At 34.2% G+C, this 27,556-nt stretch overlaps 1 protein-coding gene across 1 annotated transcript in view; it reads right to left on the bottom strand.

Annotated features, from left to right (window-relative positions):
* Nucleotides 1–27,556, bottom strand: part of STXBP5 (syntaxin binding protein 5) — a 170,574-nt gene that overhangs the window by 49,288 nt on the left and 93,730 nt on the right. Inside the window, exons 12-21 of the mRNA XM_040448625.1 lie at nt 25,838–25,985; nt 25,566–25,633; nt 25,205–25,245; nt 24,115–24,335; nt 23,422–23,600; nt 17,494–17,619; nt 15,694–15,845; nt 8,818–8,883; nt 3,554–3,613; nt 3,407–3,454 (exon numbers count right to left, since the gene is read on the bottom strand). Of these exons, the coding sequence (XP_040304559.1) occupies nt 3,407–3,454; nt 3,554–3,613; nt 8,818–8,883; nt 15,694–15,845; nt 17,494–17,619; nt 23,422–23,600; nt 24,115–24,335; nt 25,205–25,245; nt 25,566–25,633; nt 25,838–25,985 (1,109 nt within the window). The remainder of the gene's footprint in view (nt 1–3,406; nt 3,455–3,553; nt 3,614–8,817; nt 8,884–15,693; nt 15,846–17,493; nt 17,620–23,421; nt 23,601–24,114; nt 24,336–25,204; nt 25,246–25,565; nt 25,634–25,837; nt 25,986–27,556) is intronic.

Here is a 27,556-nt window from a genome sequence, read left to right on the forward strand (position 1 = left end):
GCATTTCCAAAGCTTTGTAAAATATAAATAATAAGCAAATAATAAATTGATAACCACTCTTATTTTCTAAATGATTTACAGAAATGGTTACCACTACAGGAAAGACTGATTTTGGAAATACTGATCATTAAGATTTTACTAACAAAAATTAATCATCAAGTATGAACAGGCAAAACAAATCACTATCTGTGTATTACATACATGTAACCTTTCTTTAGGGATGCTGCAATTGCATTATATTCTGCTGTATTTTTGCTGTTGAACTCCTAAGGCTAAAGTTATGCCTTTTTAGGCTGCTGTTCTTATGCATGAATAAGGAAGTCACTGTCAGTATCATTTACCTGAGTTAGCTGTCAGCCAGGAAACAAAGAAGCTGGGCATTGGGTAGATGGGTTACGAGACTCTACTGTTTGCTGTAGTTACTCTCCTTGAGTCTGAATTTTGAGAAAGGTAAACTTCCAGGCACTGTATATTACGTTTGGGTGAGAGGCACCAAGATGACAACCGTGATCCGGTACGAGGGCATAAGTTAGCATGAGTCATCCTTTTTTCTAGGTTACTATGTGGATAGAACAGGGTCATAACCAGAATATCTAGTTACAAACCACATAACAGATCTGTTTTTGAATCCTTCCAGACTCCAGTAAATTGTCTTAAGAGGTAATACAGCACAGTGTTGAAAGGACAGATAGTGAAGTCAGACTACCTGGGTGTAAACCCTGGTCCCATCATTCACTAGATATGTAACCAACAGATACATTACTTACACTCTATCTCTCAGTTTCCCCTTCTGTGAAACAGGGAAATAGTAAGTAGCTCAATGCAGTTACACTGAATGGGTTAAATAAGAAATATTATTTATAAAGGGCTGGCACAGTGTCAGAAAAATTGTAATTTTTAAGTATATATATATATGTATACACATACACACACACACACACACACACACACACACACATATTTAAAATACTGTTATCATCTCAGCTAACTCTGCTGTTCTGTTGGGCAGTAAAAAAAAAAAAAAAAAGGGGGGTTGATTTTCCAAGCTTGGGTTAGATTGTTTAAGAATGACATTTTGCTCCCTACTCCTCCAATATCGGCAGCAGTTACTTTCAAAGAAAAGGTAAAGCTTCAGAAACAAAGTATCAGAGCCAAGACATTCAGTCAGTCTCCCACGCAAGGAGGGTTTTTTGTTTGTTTTGTTTTGTTTTTTTTAACCAGTGTCAATCTTAGGGGTCTAGACTTAATTCTTAATGCCTTCTTTTATGAGGCCACTTCATAACTTCCTAAAGTTGAAGCTATAAATGTCTGTAGACTGAGGAAGAAAGAGGTGGTAATTTGATGAGGCCCAGGGAACTTCAGAGCAAGTACAGGACTGCATGATAGGGAACACAGTGAGCTCAGAATGCTCAAGGAATCTTAGCACTTTTGACACCATAAACTTTACGCAGAAAATATGTCTTGACAGAGAGGTCTTCAGGAGATTGTAGGAGTTTCTCCAACCCCCCCCTCCGCAATGTTTCACTGACATTTTATTGTGCTTTCAATAGCATATTTTATGTTAACTCTTATTACAAAACTAGACACTAATGTAGGAAGATAAACTCCTTTTTTTTTTTTAACTGTAAAAACTTTACAGTCTAAAATGGAGCAGTCTCCATTTGAACAAAGGAAAAATTGAGAAGAGAGCTTTTCTTGTAAATCTGTTGGGATTAAAACCTATATTGGAAGATTACCAAACAAAATTACATATAAAACAGGAGCAGTAGTTTCTGAAGATGTAAAATAATTATGTATAACTGTAACTAACCTAACCGTTGAAATGGTGAATAAAGTCAATGTGTTTCCCAAAAAATGTAAAAACTGGCATGACAAAAACAAAAACTTGCCAACAACATAAAAAGCAAGAACATTACCAAAGAACTATCCTTCCTTCTAGTAATGTTCTTAATCCTAAGAAATTTGTTAATTGAAAACTTTCAAATATTCAAACTCAGATATTCCATGTCATGTGTTCTATTCACAACAGAAAAAAAACAGAGGAGCTAGTCAACACATAGTTAACAAAGCAAATACAGGATCAAAATTCAGACAGAGAAATTATTCAAAAAAATGTAATCATATACAAAGTTCCTTTTATGTAAGGTAAAATTCCTAGATAATTGATAGATCATAAAAATTCTTTGCAAAAGTGTATGTAGGAAGGTCTCTTACAACTTTTTACATTATATGACAGTAAGTACTATTAAGACAAAATATAGTATAAAAAATTTGGTTGAAAAGTATTATGCGATAGTGCTAGTACATAATTAAAGCAATTTAACTATTACCAACTGATTCACTATAAAACCACAAAGAGATAATCAATTCCCCATATATGAAGAGCCCTTTGCCCAAGAATAAACCATCTTATTTAAAAAATGACCAGACGTGCTAACAGTCAGCCAACGTTAACATGACTAAACAGGGTTCAATTTACAATATGCAGACAATATAGACGCTACTTCTGAGAATTTTGGCAATTTAATTTTACTATATATTAAACTTTATCAGTTGACCAAAGGTAAATCTATTTCAGCTGCCTAGAAATGCTCCTCATTTAATATAATTCAAGGAACACGTGATACGCATTTCAGAGGAAATAAATAACAAAAAACAGTATAATAAAAATTGTGGGTTTAAATCGAAGATTAAATTTATTCTTTTTGTAAAACAGTACTTCTCAAGCCTTTAAAAATCTTCAGTGAATACTCAAATTTTTATGACGAACTAAAAATCCTAGAGTTTGATTATATCCCCAAAGTTTGATTATGTATTTTGTTTTCTAATTTTAAACTTTGAAAACCTTAGACTGGGTAATTCAATTCAAAGTATACTCATAAAAACAGCCGAAGAGATTAATATAAAATACTCTCCATCACTTAGTTTTACTTGTGGGGCTTGGGGGGAGAGTCTTAAGAAAATTCCCATTTAACTCCAGGGCAGTGCAGATTACAGAGTCAATATTTTAGAGAACCATTGAAATTGGGGATTGTAAAAATTTGAGAAGGATGGGAAAAAGGTAGGAGAAAATACAAATAAAAACTATAAAGGAAAAATCTCAAAATTTGGTATAAAACTGTACTATTTACGACATAAATTGAACCCTGCTTTATTTTAAATAAAGCCAAAATAAAAACAGAATAATTCACATTGTAAGTCAGGAAAAAACTGCAACACCAATTTAACTGATTTTCAATAATTATTGCCCCAATGAGTTTAGAAGAAACAGCCCAAGAGATTATTGCTTAGCATAGAAATAACAAATTAATATATACAAAATGCAATGCATTAGATCATTTTCTGGTGTTGAGTAACACTGCATATAGCAAGGATTAGAAACAAAAGAGAAATTTCTATTTCCTACCTATATCACTGGCTACCATCTTGGAAAACTTTCTGCTTTTGGTCTTCACTGAAAATAATATTTTGATATAAAATGTCAAAATCTATTCAAAGTAAACTAAAATTAAACATAATTAAAAGAAAATGCTTTAAAATAAAGATACTATACCCTTTTCTATAAAATTATTCATTTTTTGTTCATCATCTGAATTGTGTGGTGATGAAGAACCTACACGAATCAAGACAATGGAAGGAACAAGCACATAGTCAGTCACAAACACGAGTTGTCACAGGGAAAAGTACAACCAAAATAATCTGGTAACCTCTAAGGTAAGTTTCCATACTATTAGCCACGAGGAGATGTCATGCATATAATCAATAACAATTTTCATAATATTAAAGTAAGAAAAGTAATCAGTAGTTCATTATCTTTCAAGGTAGAGAATTCCTTAATATATGTAAATATTAACTCTATAATGATTTCTCCATAAATTACAACCATTTGGAAAAATCTTGGTATACATTATACGTTAGAGAACAGGTAAAGAACAATATAAGCAGCAATAAACAGTTTCTGAACGAAAATGCAAAACTTCTTCGATATTAGTTAACTGAATAAGGTTGGTTCATCTAGAACTAAGAATCTCGGGCAAGAAGTATACTGACAAAATTTACTTCAGAGTTAGCTTTCCAGATACCAATGTTAAAATCATATATAAATTCTACTATTACCATAGAGATCTTTTAAAAACTGAGGATCATACTTATAATTTTAGGTATGTTCAAATACTTACTTATGTTTAATGAGGTAAGAAATAGTTAATTTTATTCCAGCTGCGACTTCTAATATAAGTTTATCTAATATTTTTACTGTTAAGATTTTATTTGCCTTTTCCTTAAAAAAAGTGTTTCTAGCTTTTTATATTTGATTTCTGACATTAATGTTTCATTTATAAATGTACTACTAAGTAGCACTCTAGTTGACAACTTCTATTATTAAATGATCTATTCTTCATAATAGCACATTTCAAATGATATCTCATCCATAAATTTCCAGTCTCCTCGATATAAATCACTTCCCCCCTTTTGAATTTCAACAACCCTTTGTATACTTCACCTATGATGTGTACTTCACTTAATACCTCATATTTTAAGTTCACACACACGTCTTTTTCCCACTGCACTGCACTTCTAAAACACTGAGCCGTTTTTCTTTACTTTTTTTTCTTTTTTATCCCAGTGAAAGTACTGAACCTTAATAAATAAGGTCAAACTGATGCTTTCTTTGGCCAAGTGGAAAATATCTTTGAAGTCTCTCCAAGGACCAAGTAAAACCTGTCAACATTGGCAGTATCCAATTACTTCTATAATAGTCTTAAAAGATTATTCTTAAAAACCATGTTATTTTTGTTAAATAGCACTTATGGATCCTTATAAATCCTATATCAAAAAATATCACATAAGTAACAATGAACTCGATGGAACATTTTCAGGAGTAGAGATGGATATACTTGTTTTTCAAAGAAGATAATGGTTATAAGAGGTTAGCCACAGGAATGTAAAAAAAAATTATTAATACTTATTTTATGTGATATATTTCATTTTAGAGCAATAGCTAGGTAACATATCAAACATGAATATCAAATCATAAAAATGTTTTTTAGTTATTTCCAATGTAACAGGCAACAGAAGCCATAAATGTAAAGCAAACGGATTTATTTTTCCCCTAACTGAAAATGCCTATCATTGGTTGTCAGAATTTTTGTCAAAGTTCCAAAAATGTTTTCAGCATATCTCACTTGAATATATTTACCAAATAACTGTGATAAAATAAACACTGAACTTATCTACAGGTTTTTTTTTTTTTTTTTAGGGTACATGGAAACTCCTGAAGGCACTGTTTATATCATGGTTAATGTGGCCCTGAGCCTTCTTCAACCTGAAATAACCTAACAGATGTTTTTATCATTTTCACATATGTGTAGACACCACACACACACACACACACACACACTCAAACACACACACACATACTCTTTTGATGCAGTACTAAAACAAAATTCCATGATTAAAGTGCTCAGTAAAGAAAAGAAATCTGAGTTCTTTGAAATAGAGATCAAGTGGAAATGGAAGAAGTGATTTCTTATGTTAATTCAAGATGACAGAATTAATATTCTACTTCAGAGAGACTCCTGGTTTATTTAAAAATAAGTGGAAAAGGCAAACTATATTCATAACTTGGATATTCTCAGTATGCTTTTTGAATAGAGCTTTGATATTGACCAGCCAAATTGTTGGGATCACCCATTTTGATCATGGATTGAAATGTTTTTCAAAAAAGTTTTTCCTCATCTATATTATTATTTTGAGTAAACACACTGATTTTGCTAAAGGACATATGGCTACTTTTCACTTCTATAATAGTGGTTCTCCTAGTATTTATGAGAGACTCACTAACTTCCAACCCACTTTCATGCATTTCTTTTTCTCTCATAGATACACTATTTTCTATTAACTATATTGGTTTTAATAGTCTATATTATATCACTTAACTATAGATAGATAGATAGATAGATAGATAGATAGATAGATAGATATACACAGATAGATATCCTATCACAATGCAGGAAGTATTTGAGGCTAGTAATTTAATTACTACTTTCCATGGTTTTAATAACACGATTGCCTTGTGGTTCCTCTGATTCACCTCAAACTTACCCCAACCATTTTTTTCTTTTTTGACCATTCTAAACTAAAAGAATTTTCATGTACTGGGGAGAGGAAGGATACTAAATTATTCCTTTATTGGGGTTCTAAAAGCAACGAAGGCAAAAAAGTTACAAATGTGCAAAGAATAAGACAACTGGCCCAACATGGGTAGCAAAAATTACTATTAGCTATTTTAAAATGGACAAGTAGTGAAAGACACAGCTGTAAGAAAAAGTGTCAAAGGGTTAGTTTTCCAGAATTTTATTCTAGTTTCTACTGTATGTTTTAGTATGTATGCATGAGGGAGATCTATTTCCTGCTCTATGAAACACGTTTCAGGCACAACTACTATCTACTAAAATTTGATATGTTTTTTTGTGAAAGCAGTCTTGCCTCATATGCAGGAATGGATATAATTCTTCAGAAGTTCTTATATCTTTCAGAGCATAGTCAAAGACTAAACTAAATAAATTAAGTTTTATATCTAAGATAAGAATTTGTGATTTATCAATGATTTTTTCAGTCACAATGTTTACTTTGCAGTTCAAACTCACTCGAAACAATACCCAGTATCATATCATCTGTATGTTAAAACTACACTGTCCTGGGGCGCCTGGGTGGCGCAGTCGGTTAAGCGTCCGACTTCAGCCAAGTCACGATCTCGCGGTCAGTGAGTTCGAGCCCCGCGTCAGGCTCTGGGCTGATGGCTCGGAGCCTGGAGCCTGTTTCGGATTCTGTGTCTCCCTCTCTCTCTGCCCCTCCCCCGTTCGTGCTCTGTCTCTCTCTGTCCCAAAAATAAATAAAAAACGTTGAAAAAAAATTAAAAAACAAAAACAAAAACAAAAACAACTATACTGTCCTTTCACATGGACAAAAAAGCATAATATATTTGAAAATGTTCAACAATGTTTGAGTTCCTCAGGTACAAAAGGAGCTATTTGGAGAGTTTTTACTTTTATGCACTTTTTATATTTATATACTTATGAGATTTTAGTATACTTAAATACTTATAAATACCTCTTTTTGGTTATTCCGAACTGATACACACACACACACACACACACACACACACACACACACACATATACACACACCTGTACACCTGTTGAAAATTTGGCTTAGGATAATGAGGAATATTAGTTTACTTGGGTTCTATATTACATATCCAAATCATCCAATTTGGCTTACAGCCTTAACACATTGACAATGGCATTCACATGGTCTTTGGAGAGAGAGGTGAGAAGACCAGAACAGTATTGTAGGTAGATGGACACAGAACAGCAGTAATGAAAAGATATTATAATTCTAAATTCCAAATTCAGAAATCACTCTAGGTCTGTCAGATCAGAAATAGAATTACTTGCTCCATATCATTCAAAGTTTACTGTACCAATGTCCAGACTTAGCAGTAGGTGCTAACTATGTAATTCTGATGGCTCCATGTTTCAATAATGAGTGAATTTAATTATGAAATTTAAAGATTAAGAAAACCAGAAGGTGGATATATCTTAAGAAAAGCTATAACTTATGTAGTATTAGGAAAAGGAATTTCAAAAAGAAAATTATCACAAAACTTTTACAGTTCTAGGTCTAATAAAATGCTAAACTGAAACATGAGGGAGTGAAGTAAAATGCACTTCTCAATATTTCCCATGCTTAAAATGATTTCTGATGTAGGAGAACCAGCTATGGAAGGATCCAAATCTATCTAAGAACTGTATTACTTTATGCTAAGAACAATCTTTCCAGTACAAAGCTGACAAATATTCCCAGCCATAATGATTTAATATGGTAGTTAAAATTGTGAAGTTGATCTTAGTAAAGACTGGCAAAGTTTCTTTTTTTTTTTTTTTTTAATTTTTTTTTTCAACGTTTATTTATTTTTGGGACAGAGAGAGACAGAGCATGAACGGGGGAGGGGCAGAGAGAGAGGGAGACACAGAATCGGAAGCAGGCTCCAGGCTCTGAGCCATCAGCCCAGAGCCCGACGCAGGCTCGAACTCACGGACCGCGAGATCGTGACCTGGCTGAAGTCGGACGCTTAACCGACTGCGCCACCCAGGCGCCCCAAGACTGGCAAAGTTTCTACCCACTGAAAATAATAATAATTCAGGATCCTCTTAATCTTAAGGAGACTGAAAAGGTACCAAAAATTATGTTGCACTGAAATATTTATATATACATAGATCACATAAAAACCTATATAATATGGACAAAAAGCTATAATATAGCTATAAAATTATATCAAATATCACTTTGACCAAAACCAAAAACACATATGGCCTACAATTATTTTGTCTACAGTCACCACTGGATTATAAATGTTAAAAATCTTTGGTAATATTTAAGTGCACATTTTTCAAGAATTAGGGCACTATTCTACCAGATGATACCAGGCATGCCTAGAGCAGAGACAAGGTTGCAGATTAACCCATCTGCTCCAATGGTGAGGAGTAAAATATATTTTCTCTAAAAAAGTGTAAATATTAGAAAGCCAGTGAACAGCTATAGGACTCTTAGCAGGTAAGAGCTGTGGATTTTTGTCTAGTACATTTCTTTTCACTTAATGAGAATGCAAAGAAAAGTTATGATTTTTAGAATAAATATGTAACACAAAAGTTTCTTATAGGTGTTATTTTAAATACTTATCTGTAAAAGGAATTTTGATACACTACAATGGTTTCTGTAGATTATAATTCTTAATAAAATAAAAAAACAAATTACCAGAAGTTGGAGATTTGCAGCGATCCTCTGGGACTGCAGTCCCTTCACTAATATCACATAGACCTGCTAAAAAAACAAAACCAAAACCCAAATCACAATACAAATTTATGTAAGAGCAGTTTCATCCCTATTTACAGCACACATTTAACGACTGACCATTTTTAAAAAAGCAGATGGCTGGAGCGTACTGGCCTTGATACCATTGTGCCTGTTAATCTTGAGACAGGAAATAGGAACATTTGATATTAAATCACCTCAAAATAATAGAGTAGTCATCAGTTAAGCAAAAAGAAAACTTCCAAGATACAATTTGCTATTCTTCAAGGACATTAGACATAAAGTAGAACGTTGTTGAAAAACAGTAATTTGAGGGGCACCTGGGTGGCTCAGTCGGTTAAGCGTCCGACTTTGGTTCAGGTCATGATCTCACAGTTCATGAGCTCGAGCCCCGCATCAGGCTCTGGGCTGACAGCTTAGAGCCTGGAGCCTACTTCTCATTCTGTGTCTCCCTCTCTCTCTGCTCCTCCCTCGCTCATGCTCTGTCTCTCTCTCTCCTTCAAAAATAAATACCACATTAAAAAAAAATTAAAACAAAAAAACTAATTTGAGAGTATATGATGGACTTATTGGACTTCTCTTGAGGGAAAATAAGTACTTGGTAATAAATTTGGTAATTTTTTATATCATAGGAACTCTCAACTCAAACTTCAAAGTGGTTTCCACTCAGTATGTCTCAAAACACATGCCTTGAATATTTATGAATAATTAAGAAAATATTTTGTACCTCCACATTTACAATATTTAAAATATTGTACATTACTCCTCTTATAGGACTATACCTCTTAATAATTAAGCCATACATTTTTAAAAGGAGCTCTAAAGAAATACTTTCTTTTCATAGATGTATATGAATTACATAGAACTTATCTTAGGGGATGGCCTAAATTCTTAGGAGAAACTGTAACAAGGTATTTTATGCTGTGGACAAGAATTAAAAGACATGGTAACATGCAGAGTAAACAATCAGTATGGACAGTAAGTTGTTTAGTGATTGGAATGAAAAGAATTTCTGAAAATTCTTTGAAAATTACAAACAAACACATGTCAAGAGTTGGGATGGCTGGGCAACACACAAGGGGCTACATATCTAGACCTCAGAAATCAGGTATCATGTCAACATATGTACATGTGTGGCCAGTATCTACTTTGCCAATCTTTTGGTAAAAGACATAATGTCACAATCCAGTCACTAAGAAACCTTTTGCAATAACATTTTCAGAGAACACAGAGTACTGAATTGGGTTTATAAAAATGTTTTCTATTTTGAATTATGTATTTTTCTTCATTAAGTAGGAACTTTTTGAATGATAACCAGTTTTTTTTTTCTTTTTACACTTATTACACTAATTGTTCTGGAAAAACAAAACAAAACAAACAAAAACCCAAAACTAGTTTTTATACTTCAAAGATGATGGATGTAATAGGTATGAATTTAATCTTTCACAAAATATTCGTTTATATAAATGAACTCCTTTAAAAATGTTTTTAATATTTATGGGGACACGAAATCTGAAGCAGGCTTGAGGCTCTGAGCTGTCAGCACAGAGCCCTATGTGGGGTTTGAAGTCACGAACCACGAGATCATGACCTGAGCCGAAGTTGGATGCTTAAATGACTGAGCCACCTAGGCAGCACTTTTCAAAAATTTTTAAATGTTTTATTTATTTTTGAGAGAGAGAGAGAGAGAGAGAGAGACAGAGAGAGAGAGAGAGAGAAAGAGAGTATAAGCGGGGGAGGGGTGGAGAAAGAAGGAAACACAGAATCTGAAGCAGGCCCCAGGTTCTGAGCTGTGAGCACAGAGCCCGAATGAACTCTTTTTGATAAACACTAAAACAGCAGGTCTTTAAATAGTAGTGATATACAGAAACAATCTAAGTGTCCATCTATGGATGAATGGATAAAGAAAATGTAGGCTTTATAAAAAATGTGGGGGATACACACACACACATATACATTCGCACACACAATAGTTCTATTCAGTCATAAAATAAAATTTTGCCATTTGTGACATGGATGGATGTCAAGGATATTATGTTAAATAAGACAGAAAGACAAAACTACTGTATGATATCACTTGTATGATATAGTGGGATCTAATCCTGCAGCCCCCAAAATCCCCCAAAACAACAATAAAAAACAAGCCTATATATACAGAGAAGAGACTGGTGATTGCCAGAAGCAGGGTATGGAGGGTGGGAAAGGCAGTCAAAGGTACAAACTTGCAGTTACAGAATAAGTAAGAGATATAATATACAGCATAACTACAGTTAGTGATACTATACTGGATATCTGAATGCTGCTTAAGAGTAGATCTTAGGGGCGCCTGGGTGGCTTGGTCGGTTAAGCGTCTGACTTTAGCTCAGGTCATGATCTCACAGTTCGTGGGTTCGAGCCCTGAGTCGGGCTCTTTGCTGACAGCTGAGCCTGGAACCTGCTTCAGATTCTGTGTCTCCCTCTCTCTCTGTTCCTCCCCCACTCATGGTCTGTCTCTCTCTCTCAAAAATAAATAAACATTAAACAAAATTAAAAAAAAAAGAGATCTTAAAAGTCCTCATTACAAGGGAAAAAATATTTTGTAACTATGCAAGGTGATGAATGTTAACTAGACTTACTGTGATCATTCTGCAATGCGTACAAATATCAAATTGGTATGTTGCATGCCTGAAACTAAAATAATGTTATGTGCCAATTTTACCTCAATAATAAATAGTGGTGATAGTAAACTCTAATATACTCTAGCACTACAGTGAGCCTAATACTGAATCAAAATAATCCATTTTGAAATTTTAAGCCTTCCATTCCATCTGGCTTAGGGTAAAAGTCAAAGTCCAACCCTACATTAATTGATATATGTGATCCTATGGCATATACTATGTGACTATGGTATATCATTTAGGTTTATGATTTCTACCTACCAATATCTTTATGGGTATTTACTCTGCTATCAGATGTAGTAGTTATCCTTTAAGGACAACAAGCATAATCATGTTATTCAGCATTCTATATCTACTGAAGCACACCACAGAAATTAGTAGTAGGCTATAAATTGACCCACTAAATAGATACCACGGTTTAGTCCATGGATTGGCAAATGTGAAGGCCTAGATTGGTTTTAGGGCCAGCTAAGCAAGGATGATGTTCTAATTAGCAAAAATAGCAGTGGAAGAGATTTGGCCCATGGGCCATAGTTTGCTGACTCTGGTTTAATCAATCTTGCAATTGTTGGGGCGCCTGGGTGGCGCAGTCGGTTAAGCGTCTGACTTCAGCCAGATCACGATCTTGCGGTCCGTGAGTTCGAGCCCCGCGTCGGGCTCTGGGCTGATGGCTCAGAGCCTGGAGCCTGTTTCCGATTCTGTGTCTCCCTCTCTCTCTGCCCCTCCCCCGTTCATGCTCTGTCTCTCTCTGTCCCAAAAATAAATAAACGTTGAAAAAAAAATTTTTTTTTTAATCAATCTTGCAATTGTCAAACTGAACTAGGTTTCTTCCATCTGCTCGGTTCATAAAAAATATACATGGAATTCTTTATCAAATATCTGATTAACTTCAGGAAACATTAGGTCAACAGGCTGCCATAAACCATTAACGTAGTTACGAGATTAAAAAAGTAACACTGATTTTTCGTACTGTTAGTGAATTCCTGTTGATTTCAATTGACAGTTCTATTTTCAATATGCACACAAGGCATTTCAATATGCACACAAATCATTTGAGAATTCTGACTGATTTGTACATCAAATGTAATGACTTATAAAATATCTGACCTTTGAAAACTTGGAAACTGTTTACAAATTTTCTTCACAAATTCTCTTGAGATCTTTTTATTACCTTATTACTGTTTATTACCAAGGTATGTTTTGCATACATAATGTAGCTTAGATTTTCATTTCTCTTCATTATTTTTCACTTTCCAGAAACATAAATAATTTCTCATTAAGAGAGTGTTGAGAAACAAAGTTATTTAGCTCTACATTCTGCTTTTCAACTATCATTTCAACTGATCCCTAGAGTCCTAATCCTTCCTTAATTATATTTTCATTGAAACCAAACATTTTGCTATTTCCCATTTTTTGAAAACCTGCCTATATTCAACACAGTAGTTACTGATTTATGCAACACTTATTATGCATCCTTGATTATATCCCTCATTTCTTATATAGTGTTTTGTTTCTTACAACACACACATGCACAAAAATAACAACTAGTATTACTAGGCTCCATAGCTATTTCTCTTTTTCTATCCTACTGAGAATATTGAAGACTTGAAATTAACTACAACTTTGTAGCCCAAATCTTCATTTTCAGAGACACTTCTCCAAAACTTTTGAAAATATGTTTCCTAAAGTCAGGAACAGCTTCGTCCCTCTAATTCCCTTCTTTATAATTATCAGCTTCCAAGACTAAGTAACTTATTTCTCATGGGTCTATCATGTTCACATCACTATGCAGATCTTTTTAGGGTTTAAAATTATATTCAGAACAGAAATTTCCCTTTTTTATCCTTCACGGAGTCAAAAAGTGGTCAGCAAAACATGACACATACTAGCCTGTCTCACTTTTGTTATAATTAAGACTTTCAGCAGACATACACAGGTGGTTGAAATACTTTATCACTACTTGCCCCTGTAACAGCCTCATAATTTTTATTATGAAAACACTGTACATATTTTAGTTATGGGTTCAACTATATTTTAATACAGCTGTAAAACCCTTAGACAGTAATGCCTATAAAATAATTTCATCAGTGACACCTTACTTGTTATGAAAACGTATTAGAATCTACTAGTATTAAAACATTTTTCCAAACTAATCTTTAAAAAAAATAGAAGAACCTGGTGGCATTTGGGCTATACTTCCAGAATATATTGTAAAACACACCTTTTTTGCAAGAATATAATTTTTATCAATGCAATTAAAGATTTTTAGTATCAATTATCTCACATTTAATTTTATTTGAAATATAAATAATTACAGTATTTTAGAATTAAGGCATAAATATCCTTAAAATGTTAAATCACATTCTAAAATAACTTTCTTTTAATTTTATTTAATACATAATCCTCAGTGTTATTACTGCTGAGCATAAGTATCTTAAGATGACAAAAGAAAAATTCAAATTGTTCTCCTGTGCCTAAACATCAAATAATAATATAAATAATATTACAAGATTTACTCTAGAATAAAATAAGATGCCATAGAATTTAAGAAAGAAATATTTTTGAAATCAGATGGTAAAACTGGTTTCTATCCTTGGATTAGTTTAGGTATTTAATTTCTGGAAATTTTATGAAACTATGATGAGGTATCAGGAATAAGATAAATGAATTTTAGGAGCAAGTTTTTACTTGCTCTGTGGTAAAACTGCCAAAAGTACTTGTCTTCTCTACCATGACAATGTTTTAACTTTCTAACATTATAAATATATATTAGTCTAAACTAAATATTAGTTTCTTTTGCTTTATTAAAAAACTGGATTCGGATGCAAACATTTCAATGGCTATTTTCACATTCATATTATAGATGAATTCAAGTAACGAGGACAAACATTTAGATATGTAATTTAGAAATATAATGCTGTTAAAAGCTCTTTTAAAAATAAATGAGAAAAAATGATTTTACATACAACAAACAAACATGCTGTGACTTAACGGATATGGAATAAATAACTTACTTAAGGAAGAACGGAGTTTTTTCACAGACTCAGAATATAAGCTAGAAAGGCCGCACATGCAAGAAGTCACAATCAGCCCACCTTAGTGAAGCAATGAAAAGCGAAGAAGAAAAAAAAAAGGAGACAAAGATACTAGAATGGTATGGTTGGGAAAATTTCTGCTGAAGATAACGTGAGACAAAATGATCACACACAAAAACAAAAATGGAAAAGAAAGTTCAACCATCAAGCTAAAGTGACAGTAAGGTCTATATCCCACCACCTTTTTCTTCTTCTGTCACGAACTGTGATAAAGGTAGCACTAGCTAATTATGTCATGAGAGCAAATGAGAAATGAATCTCAGGGAGAATTTTAATTCGGAGAGGCTGAGTTGTAAGTATATACGTGAGCTTCCCAGTGTTCCACTGCACACTGGCATTCTGCAAACGGGCTAAGTCAGCCAGAGATACGGCTCCCCTTAATCCCTGGTCCAGTGGAACAGGTCCTGAGGAGACTGGAACCTGTAGGCCAGTAATTGCTGCAGGCCTCACTAATATACCCCAAGCGCCAGAGATCCAATACTATGGGGGTAAAAAAAAGTGGGGGGTGAGGAGTACTGGTATAGATAACCAACCAGACATATGAAAACATTTAAAATTAGATTACTTATGCAGAAAACACAAAAGAGTCCTACAAAGAGAATTCTTAATGGGTTTGGGTTTGCATTGAATCAAGGCTACCTAAAACACTGTATTTTCATAGAATTCAAATTCACTTTTGCATTTACATTTTTTTCACATAGGAAATGCTCCCTCTAAATTAAATAGTTGGAACAATGAATTTTTGGTCTCACAATACCAAGTAATAAAAGGGGCAAAACTTTGAAATTAACTTTTGTTTCACAATAATGAGACAAATTTTCATCTCATAATTTAGATGAAGAAGCTTGCCACTGTGGTTCTTTCCCAACATTAATTAAAATCCTAAAACAAAAGCAAAATCTAATAATAATACAAAACAAAGAAGGCTCTAAACTTTTACTAGTTTTTGACAGTTTATATATATAGACTAAGTCAGACAAGCTATTTATCTCACTGAAGTACTTATATTCACAGAAGTAGCTTTAGTATTTATAGAAATCCTAAAACTCAGGACTTTTTCTTTATACCTCCTGAAGGTTGTCGAGATTTACGAGGAGACCGGGGTTCTCTCCGATAAGGATCATTGGAGCCATATAATTCAATAGTGCCCAGGTTGAGGAGTACTGCTTTCTGGAGGTAGTCTACCATAGCAATGCCATTACAATTGCCAAAAACTACCCTGGGAATAGGAAAAGAGCAAATACTTTAGCATAAACAAGTATAAGGATACGTACTTATAGTCTTGAAGGCTGAAAAAGAAGAAGGATGGGTTTTTCACAAAATTCCTCTCTGAAACTGCAGACTATCAGAGGCATGGAAACACAGGTTACACATTACGTATGCCTTCTCATGGAACTGTACAGATCTTCTGCAGACATTAATGATTACAAATCAATATCATTAAAAAAGAAGTTGGCATAGGAAGTGAAACATGATCATAGTCATAAACCCCTATCCTAGGAAATGTGACATGTATTTTTTTTTTTTTTTTTTGACTTAAGGGCATTTTGAGCAGCTCAAAAGTTGCAGTAATCTCTACAGTCAAGAATAAAACTAGAAAACATTAAATCTTGGAGGTCTCCCTTTGGAGTATTCCAAATACCTTCCCTATTATAAGTCAGGAGCTACAAACCAAACAATTATGAATAAAGAAATTTTACTCTTTTAAGATGTCTTAAACCAGGAGTTGAAAACTGAAATGTATAGAGGGAGGGGCTCTGTAAGTAATACGAACGGGCCAGACAAGGGCTAGAGTGAACTGGAGAGTGTATGACCCATCTAAAGAGAAAAAGCTTCAACTCCATTTCTGCTGACGACTGTTAAGGAGGAATGGAGACATGGGCCAGATGATCAGGTTTTTCAGTTGAAGTTCTAAATATGGATTGCATAGTAAATTATCTTGGCAAGTAGTTCAAATGTGAAAAATATACAAAAAAGGGCTAAATGCAATGTTAACTGTGAGCCCAATGAGCCTGTGATCAACTGATGTGCAACTTCCTTTAAAACTTCCTACTAGTTATTTTTCTTATTCCCTCCTTCCTTTATGGTTGTGGGCAGTGAAATATTAACAAGGAGAGGTTTGTGTTCTTATATTGTGGGGCAGCAACCAAAGACATGAGAGAAAACCAGCTCAGACTATAGCCAATTTTAGCTAGGTATACATCTGCAAGAGACAGACTGAGTGATGACAGAGGAGGAAGAAGAAAGATCAATGAGTCCCTAGGACTACATCAAGGAGACCCACATACCAGTAAATGGCCCTGGGACTGCACAGTGAGTGTGTGGCTTCTCTGATACCACAGTGCTGATTTTTAAAAAAACAAAAATACTCTATGAGTCTACCAAATTATAGTAAAAAGTAAGTCTAATTAATACTAAATACCTGAAGGCATGAATTGATAATACACCTGCAGTATAAATACTTCAATAAACTATTACTATGCTTTTACAATTTATACAAGTGAACTTTGAAAGTAGCAAGAAGACATTATATAGGTTTGATTCAACATTTACAGAATCAGCTTAGCACAAAGTCTTCTGAGTTCATGTTGTCAGACCTCCATTATACTGAGTATTAATAAGGAAATCATTTCTGAGAGTAGAGCCAGGAGATGGTATATTGACTTCAAACCTTTATCCCAATTCATTAGGAAGCAGTATAAGCATACTCAGAGTAAATTATCTGAAAGAGAATTATATTCCAGACAAATGCTGAATTTGATCTGAAATTAAAGTTATACAACTTTTTAATTGATGCTATAATGAAGATCACCTTTTCTATTTTTAAAAATAAAAGAATGTATGAGAAACACATAAATTATACTCACAATCCATAGGAAGAATTGACTGCCAGGCTGGTTATTTGTTGTGGTGGTTCTCCACTCACCCACACCAACTGAATAACTAGTTCTGTCTGATAACCTGGAGACTGTTTAAGTGGTGAATTTTTAACTCTGTAATAAAGGATAATATATTACCTTTTAACCCATCTTCAAGGATCTTATTAGCTCATGTAGCTATAAAGTCATGCATAAATAACTATACAAAACATAACTTTATATATGAAATTGTACTAAACACATGAAAAAAAAAAAAAAAAAAACAAACGAATCCTGTTCTCTAGAGGCATTTAATGTGGTTAGAAACAAAACCCGTATGTGAAAACAAAAATAAGAAATCATATGTAAGTTCCCATTATAAATTCAGGGCTTAGAAGTGGGGATGGAGAAAACGAGAATGAGTAGGAAGGGGAAGGAGAAATGGGGAGAAGAATGAGGAGAACGAGAAGTCCAAGAATTAACAAGAGGGGGAAAAAATCCAGTTAGAAAGAAAAAATGGAAGTTAGAAAAGTGCCTAAAAAAACGGTGGCGGGGGGGGAGGAAAAGTATACTTAAATATATAGGGCACCTGGGTGGAACAGTTGGTTAAGCGTCTGACTCTTGATTTCAGCTCAGGTTATGATTTCACAGTTTGTGGGATTAAGCCCTAAATCAAGCTCTGCACTGACAGCAGGGAACCCGCTTGGGATTCTCTCTCTCCCTCTCTCTCTCTGCCCCTCCCTTGCGTGCTTTCTCTCTCTCAAAATAAATAAACACTTAAAAAAACATAAAATCAAGCTGTAAATATATGGCTTAATTAAAAGTGGCCAAAACAGGGGCGCCTGGGTGGCGCAGTCGGTTAAGCGTCTGACTTCAGCCAGATCACGATCTTGCGGCCCGTGAGTTCGAGCCCCGCGTCGGGCTCTGGGCTGATGGCTCAGAGCCTGGAGCCTGTTTCCGATTCTGTGTCTCCCTCTCTCTCTGCCCCTCCCCCGTTCATGCTCTGTCTCTCTCTGTCCCAAAAATAAATAAACGTTGAAAAAAAAATTAAAAAAAAAAAAAATTGCCAAAAAAAAATTAGTTTAAATAAGTAAAAAAAAAAAAAAAAAATTGTGAGAAATTTATTTTGTGTGCATGACACTTTAACGATTAAAAAAAAATGTACTCTGAGGTTTGATCGCAGACTCTTTCCCCAATAGTTACTGAATAGGTGTTCAAAATATATTGCTTTTGCAAACATATGCAAACAAGGAGGAAACCCTTAGTCAAAGATTAACAAGTGTGGAAGTCTGTCCACAGTGGAAGTGTGTGTAGTAACAGTGAGAAATCAGTACAGCAGGATAGGCCAGGGTGAGAAGTTAGAGGGTCTTCAGCGCCTCACCGCAAAAGTCTGATATTGGTACAAAGAACTGAGGGCTTTTGAAAAGCTAGCATTTAAGTCCTGGCTCTGCCATTTTCCAACTATCTTCTTATCTAAAAAGTGGGAATATTACTACCTAATCACAGTACGGAGACATTTTGAGTGGCTATGAAAGAGCTGTCAATGGTCAAATTACACAAAAATAATAAATTTTTATTATTTTAAGGAATTAAAAGCCAAATGAAGGTTTATAAGAAATACTCTGGGAAGATTAATTTGGTGGAGATTTACAAGATGAAGTAGGATCGGAGAACAACTAGGAAGTACCTGTAATTCTGAAGTAAAACAGTAAGAAATAGGTAGATTTGGAACATATGAAGTAAGAATTGAAAAATGCTTCTAAACTCCATGAAGGCAAAAACCCTGCAGTTACTTTTAATACTAGCACAGAAGAGGCACTCAATATTTACTGAGTGAATGAATGAGCTGAAGGTTCACCAGAGGTAGATCACGGGAGAAAAAGAATACAGAGTGACTGTAAGTTAAGGAAAGGAAGGAAGGCATGAAGGAAAGAAGGAAGGAAAGAAGGAAGGAAAGAAGAGGAGAGAAGGAAAGAAAAAGAAAAGAGAGAAAAAGAAAATAAAATGTCAGAATGAAGAGCTAGTTTTACAGGAATATGCGCTAAGTTTGAGGTGATGGTAGGATTTTCAAGTGAACTACTAGTAAAAAAACAAATGTATTCCCAAGCCTCACTTTATTGAGTAAATTCACAGAAAAATTTTTACAGTACTTGTTACACACATGTCAGGGGGAGTGAGGGAGTGGTTTATGAGTCGGAGACTTTCTAAGGCACACAGTTACTTAAATACCATACCTTTAATACGCGTACCAGGAAACTTCAAGTGGATTTGGAAGATAACATTTTTTTTTTCTTTAATGTAAGTAATTTATTTTTGTGGGTGATTACTATTTAAAAAAAAATCTACTTTGACTTTAAGGTGAGAACATTTTTTGATTGCTAAGACTCCTCCAATAAGTGCTCTTGTGAAACTTAAGCAAAGCCTGGTTACTTCAGCAATTTTTGAGGCTTCTGCCTTGGAGGGACAGTCTCATGGAAGAAGGAAGGGCAGAAAGAAAACTACGCAATGTTAAATCTCCTAATACCAATCTCAGAGGTAAGGATGCCTTTGAGTCATTTAATTGATACTTGTAGTGAAGAAGACTGTCACCCCCGGTCTTTAGGGTGTGTTAGCCAAATTTTAGGGTAAACATGAATCACTGAGGGTCCTCCAAATATGAACCAAGTTACACTTGCTTTTCCCTATGCAAAGTCTGTAAGGCAATACGCTCGGAACTGTATGCTGGCCGAGGCAGAAGTTCTGGCTTTTCTCAGGGACGTACCCCCTAATCAGTGGCGGCTGTCCATCTCGAGATAGAAATGAAGACAGAGTATTTTTCTGAATAGAAGATTCTGAGTGTGTTATTTTCTCCTTATATGAATTAGGTAAGCTTCAAAGAAGTCGAACCTAATTACCTCATGCCGGCATATTTAATATGCACATTAAATCAGAACCTCAAGAGCAGAGCAAGCATTCACGGATAATATTACAAGTGCGTATATGGGCACATTTAAAAGTTCAGTGATAAAGACACACAGAATTCATGGAATTCTTAAATTACTTACAAGAGACCAAAAAAAAAAAAGTTATTAAGCAAAAATAAGCCATGCAAGCCTGCTACAAAATCCCTAGTTGGTAAAAAAATTGGAAATTGGATCAAGTAATGACAGGATAGGTTAGATTTAAAAATGCAAAATGAGGGGTGCCTGGGTGGCTCAGTTGTTTAAGTGTCCAACTTCAGCTCAGGTCAAGATCTCACGGTTCGTGGGTTTGAGCCCCACTTTGGGCTCTGTGATGACAGCTCAGAGCCTGGAGCCTGCTTCAGATTCTGTGTCTCCCTCTCTCTCTGCTCCTCCCCCACTCACGCTCTCTCTCTCAAAAATAAACAAACATTAAAAAAAAAATTCAAAATGAGGGAAAAAAATGCAAAATGGGGATGGGTGGGTGTAACATTTTATGTCTATAATGATTACATGCAAGTTATTTTAATGATTTTAGTATATGTAAATTAAGGTTTACTTTTTAAAGACAAGGGGTTGAACCTTTGTGAAAAGCTCCATAATTTGTACAAATGTATTTTAAATGTCAAAATAATGTTTGGAGGCTTTGCAGTTTCAATTGTTTATCTGCTTTGACAAACAAACCGCAAAAGCACAATTAAAATACTAAAAACATAAATTTTATTGGTAAAGGGAATAAATCAAATAGCTTTTAAAATGATTCTTCAAAGGAACAAGTACATACAAAAACATTTTGTATAAAAGACAAACAAAAAACTCGGGGCACCTGAGTAGGCTCAGGATAGCTCAGTGGGTTAAGTGTCCAACTCTTGGTTTCAGCTTGGGTCATGATCTCACAGTTGTGAGTTCAAGTCCTACCTGGGGCTCTGTGCTGACAGTGTGGAGCCTGCTTGGGACTCACACACACACACTCTCTCTCTCCCTCTCTCTCTCTCTCTTTCATGCTCTCTTTCTCAAAAATAAATAAACTTTAAAAAGCAAAACGAAACTCAGTATTAGTTATTTTAGTATCAGTTTAGTTAGATCTCTGACATTTAAAAACCAAATTTTGGGACTGTGGACTAAAACAACGTGAAGTTACCAGAAAACTATTAAAAAGAAAAAATGAGGTAGAACTCAAATTGCCTCCAAAAGCAGTAGTGAATATGTCGATTTTAGACAAAAATCTCAAAACTCTGCCACCAAAAAGGTTACCAAAATAAACGTCAAAGACAAATTGTACTATACAGGCTTATAAGACTTACATTTAATAAAAGGCTGGAGAAATACACATTAAAATCAGAAGAGCATTAATAGAAATTTTACAAGTTTAAGTTTAAAGCAAAATAGTACTGAAAAAGTAAAAGGGAAGAATGTAGAATTCTGTATTTCCAAGTCTCATTCTAGCTAAACATGTGCCAGAACTGGAATTGTGTGCATGTATGTACATGAGAAAGAGAAAAAACGTGAGGCCTTTCTAAGAAATGCAGTTGCTTAACCTCGATGCTTGTATGTTTTCGATCAGATCAGCATTTCTCATTGCTGGCATCAGCAGCCTTCTGAGCTGGAAAGTTCTTTGTTGGGGGCACTGTTCTGCGCACTTGAGCATCACCCCTGGCCTGCATGCACTAGATGCAACAGCACCCTGTTCCTACTGTTGTGACAAGTAATAACGGCTCCGGATATTGCCAAACGCGTGCAGAGGAGCAAAATCATCCCTTTTGAGGATCGTTAACACAAAACACATAATCTAAAATTTATATAAACACATAAAGGTATAATTTTTAAAAAGTCTATACATTTTAAATGATGATGATATAAAAAAATCTGCCCTATGTTTGGGGTGAGCGCATTTTTGGGTACCAAGACCTTCTCCATAGTAATTCCTTCACGAAGCGAGGAGATGCTGGCAGATCTAAAACAAAACCAGGACAAACCTGGTTCTTTCAACTGACGTAAATGATCTCTCAGCAGCCATCTCTACCTTGAATCTACTAATCTGGGCTTTTGCTCAACTCTTACACTGAATTTTTGTTTACATTTTCCACAATGACAGTCATTACCCTAACGGACTTCTCTGTAAATGTAATTAATCATAGTCTTCATAAAATTTTTCAGTGGTCTTAACTCTTTCCTCATTGTTTTATTTCTCTGCCATATTTAAGGCCCATACCCTTGAAAAAGTTAATACTCAGTAATATAAATTACATAGAAGAAAAGAATGTTTTATCTAATTTATTCCTATATGAAAGCAAAATGTATTCAAATCTGGAATGCCACAATAAAGGCATTTAAATAATGATACTGTTGTGCTAGACAAGATTCAGAAATACAAGAAAATGATCACAAAAAAACTGAATCTCTAAATATCAAAAAAACAGAATTTTCAGAGTGGTGGAAAGCACTCTAAATACACATTTGAGGGGCGCCTGGGTGGCTCAGTCGGTTAAGCGTCCGACTTCGGCTCAGGTCATGATCTCGCGGTTCTTGAGTTCAAGCCCCACATCAGGCTCTGTGCTGACAGCCCAGAGCCTGGAGCCTACTGCAGATTCTGTGTCTCCCTCACTTTCTGACCCTCCCCCACTCATACTGTCTCTCTCTCTCGAAAATAAATAAGCATTAAAAAAATTTTTTTAAATATACATTTGATCCATCTATGAATCCAAACTAGAAAACATCCAAGGATTTGGAGGATTGAGCTGCATACACAGGAAAGATCCATGCTGTCCTACCAGTATTGTTTACAGATCAAATCTTGGCACTTCAAAGACAAAATCACAGAATTCAATCATATTCCTCTTGTTGCCACAGAAAAATAAATTGGATTAACCACAGCAAAACAAAGAAAGAAATGTTATGTCATTTTTCTCTATCACAGGAAAATATTATTCTAGTAATGTTTATAATTTACTTAAACGAAAAAACAGTTTCCAAAACATCTGCATTTTTTATAACTTACTTTAAACAAGGGACATTATCACGAAGTCCGTCAGATGAACTGCTACTGGTAGAAGGATGAGACTGAGGAGGAATGGGCTGAGGAGTGGCGCCCCCTACAGGTGTCGGCAAAGGTGGTGCCTGTTCACCCTCGGGGGATTCCACATCACTTATCTCATATAACAATCGAACTTCAAGCATCTGTTATAAAAGAAAGACAGTTCACCTACTACTAACAATTATTCACTTTATTACGATTCACACTCATACACACATACACTTCAGTGGAAACATGTTGTAAGGGTAAAAATTTAGCCACGATTTCTAAAGGTAAAGATTTAGGAAAGAAAAAAAAATGTTTCTGACTCAGCGTTTCAAAAATGATTGTGTGTGTGTGTGTGTGTGTGTGTGCGCGCGCGCAAGAACACACGATGATTTTAGAATTCACAGCATGCCTGTTAGTACCAAATTAGAGTATGCTCATATTCATATTAACTTTCCTTAAATGAAACATATAATATACATAAGGATTTAAATGCTCACTAAAAAGATATAGATTAAAATACACTATTTTCCACAAAAGACAGATGGCAATGTAAACACTTAAGTGTTTTTAAAAATTCTAGAAAAAAACGACTGCAAATAATCTCCTAAATAATTAAAAAAAATTTAAATGTTAGACATCTGACACTGAAAATAATTAAGAGACTATTACCGGAATGACTTCTGTAATCACTTCTTGTTTGCTGAATCTATAAATAATGACATGAGCTGAAACTCCAGCTATGCACAGCATTCTACTTTCCGGACACCAGGAGATGATCTGAATGGCATATGGATCTTCATCTACAATATCTGTGTTTGGCCTGTCATCTTTATTTCTTGACTTTTCAAATACTTTAGATGTCTTTAGTTTATATAATACTTGCAGAGTTACTAGAAAAAAAGATAATATGTGTTAAACATTTTAATATAAAAAGAACAAATATAAAGTAATATTCAATCACTCATATTATCTAAGGAAAAGAGCCAATATTTATTCGAACCATATTTTTATTCCCAGGTCTACATTTCTCTATTATTCTTTTAGATAATGCATTGGACCTACTGACCAGAAGAAAGGTGTACCTGTATTCACTAAAAACAAAAACAAAAAAACTCATCATGATGATGAATTTAGATAACCTGAAAAAAAACAATGACAAAAATATTTTGTGAAAAGAAAAAAGTATAAATATAATGAAAATAAAAAACATTTTTGCTTTCTAAAATGATTTTCTACTTTCACTACAAACGGTGCTAGTACATCTCATATTTCTATATGATGAAACACAAAATATCCTGAGTTAACTGGAGTCTCACTGCTTGCTATGTGTATTTTGCAAACATTGATGATTCAAAGCATTCTTTCCTTTTTTGCTATTGTGTAACCAACATGTATATTCCACAAAGAGAATACAAATTACTGTTAGCCGAGCATCAGGCATTATTCACAAATTTCTGTTGATTTGAAACACAATCTCACTTTTCCTAATTCTGAGTTAAAAAGAGAAGGTTTGAAGAAATTTTGAAGAAAGGATCTGATTATTTCTGCTGAGAATTTTTCTTGACTGACTAGACAGTATCCTTAAAAATATCTTACGTCTATCAAGAATTCTAAACTCATATACTTGATAAATCAGTTATTAAACCAATAGCTTCCAAATTTTATACTAAATGTTGATTATGCAATTATTATAAAACAGGTTATATAAAAGCAATGATTATATAACAAACATATAATAAATAATATTCAAAATACTTACTTGCAGAAGCATCCCAGAACTTAACTGATCCATCAGCATGCCTATGAAAAGGAAACGAGTTAAAACTGTGATGATACAAAGGAAAAAATATTACATTTTTTCTTTCTTTGAAGTATACTGTTATTTGCATATGATCTTAGCCAAAAGGCCGAGAAGCGATGAAGTATACTGTTATTTGAAAAGTTAGCCACCAAACGAGGAAAGGTAAAAAATTCAGGGTAAGTTGGCAGGTTCCAGACAATAACATTTTTTAATACGCTACAGCATAAAGGAAAGCACTACCTGCCCAATTAATTAACGTCCATGTAGTCTTTGTATTTAGCCATTATTGGTTTAGTGGTGAAAACAGGCTTTTACTTACCCTGTAATAATTATTTCTGGGTAACTTTGAACACCTAAGCCCCAATTACCTCCATTAATGGGCCATTCCTATAAGAAAAGATTATAGTATAAAGCAACTTTCAAGCATCTTCATATATATATTTCTATGATAACAGTAAACAACGCATTTTGCTCCAAAAAAGGATTTTCTATATATTTTCTCTAGAAAAGGTATACATTATCAAATATTCCAAGGTGATAAATATAAAATACCGAAATGCAACATTAAATACTAAAACTCATGTTCAATACCTTTTTGCTGTAACCTTGACGTTTCTGTCTAGCTCCAACAGAATAAAGTGCGGGAATGAGGTCCACAGGACAATCAGCAAAATATTCGCAACATGTGACAGGGGATTCGTGTATACTCAAAGGGTAGGGATTTTCAAATATAGGATATCTTTAACAATAGGAAAAGAAAAATATTTATGTATTTAATAAAATTAACACAACAATGAAAACTTTTAAAAATTATTTACATCTTTGGAACAAAAACAATATTTAAAATTTGATTAAAGATAACATTCTCTGAAGGCCCATATAACATATTATCTAAATTTATATTTTAAATTTTGGAATACAGTGCTCTTCTCCATATTTTTGGAAATTACATACATTCTGTCACAGAGATTTAGTAGATTTAATTTATGCAAATATGTAAAAAATGGCATCTTCTATAATGCAACTTGCTCAGTTAGACTAGTAAAGAGAAAAGCTGCAGCTGGAATTACATACCATGTGGCACACACTGGACTAAGTGCTTTATATAGACATTTATCTTCTTTACTTCTCACACCACACGTACGATGTAGAAATTTTATGGAGGAACGAAAACTTAGAGTAATGTGCCAAAGGCATGCCAGCCGGCAAGGAGAAGCCAAATTTAAACTATGCTCTTAACTGTAAAGTTCTCAATCAACAGATTCCTCGTTTTTATGTCAAATAACACAAATTTGCAGTTCTCTTCTCCATCAATGTAATGCCGAGTGCAATATTTAATCTAGAGATGCTCTCTTGTTTTAGTGATAATCTAAATAAAAGTCTACCTTAAAGGTTTCCTAGATAGGAAATTATTTCATTAAATAAAGCAAAAAATGCTTTCAAAAATCTTAAAGTAAAATCCTAACTAAATGTACAATGATATTTCTTTTCTGGTTTGAATTCCTTGAGAATGGTTACTTAAAAATATCTAGAAAACCAGCAACTGGCCCTAAAAAGTCTCAGAAGTTTAGAATGGCTCATCTGCAAAAATTGTATGTATTCATCAGTCTACCACTGACAATAATTTAAAAATTAGAAAAGAATAAATTCAGAAAAGCCCTTTCTAGATTTCAAAATGAAGCGAACTGTCATCACTCCTTCCTCGAACACACATAAAAACACAGCAGAAAAATTCAAACAAAAACATGAATTAAAAAAAATGGCAGGTAACTTTTTTCTCTTTATAAACATACTTTATAATCCTTAGGCACAATGACTCTACTATTACCATACATTTAACTGATACGTTTGCTAAATAAAATGCCTAGTCACAGGTTATTTGGACAATATTTTCTTTAACTTAAATACATATCAGTATAGACCACAGGCAAAAAGTCCCACTATTTGAAAACTTAGCTAATGAAAAAAAAGTCATATTTAAAACAAATTTTTTTAATGTTATTTATTTTTGAGAGAGAGAGACAGAGACAGAGCATAAGCGAGGGAGGGGCAGAGAGAAAGGGAGACACAGAATCGGAAGCAGGCTCCAGGCTTTGTGCTGACAGCTCAAGCCCACAGACCATGAATGAGATCATGACCTAAGCCAAAGTTGGGAGCCTAATGGACTGAGCCACCCCAGGTGCCCCCAAAAATAAAATCATATTAAGAATAAGTTATTCCAAGACTGCCCTTTAGAAATACTGTTTTCAAATTCCTTTCCACTATAGTCTTGTAATTTTCAAAAAGGAAAAAAAATGATTATTACAGGTA

This window comes from Herpailurus yagouaroundi, unplaced genomic scaffold (assembly GCF_014898765.1).
Source record: "Herpailurus yagouaroundi ecotype Mexico unplaced genomic scaffold, PumYag 198, whole genome shotgun sequence".
NCBI lineage: Eukaryota > Metazoa > Chordata > Mammalia > Carnivora > Felidae > Herpailurus > Herpailurus yagouaroundi.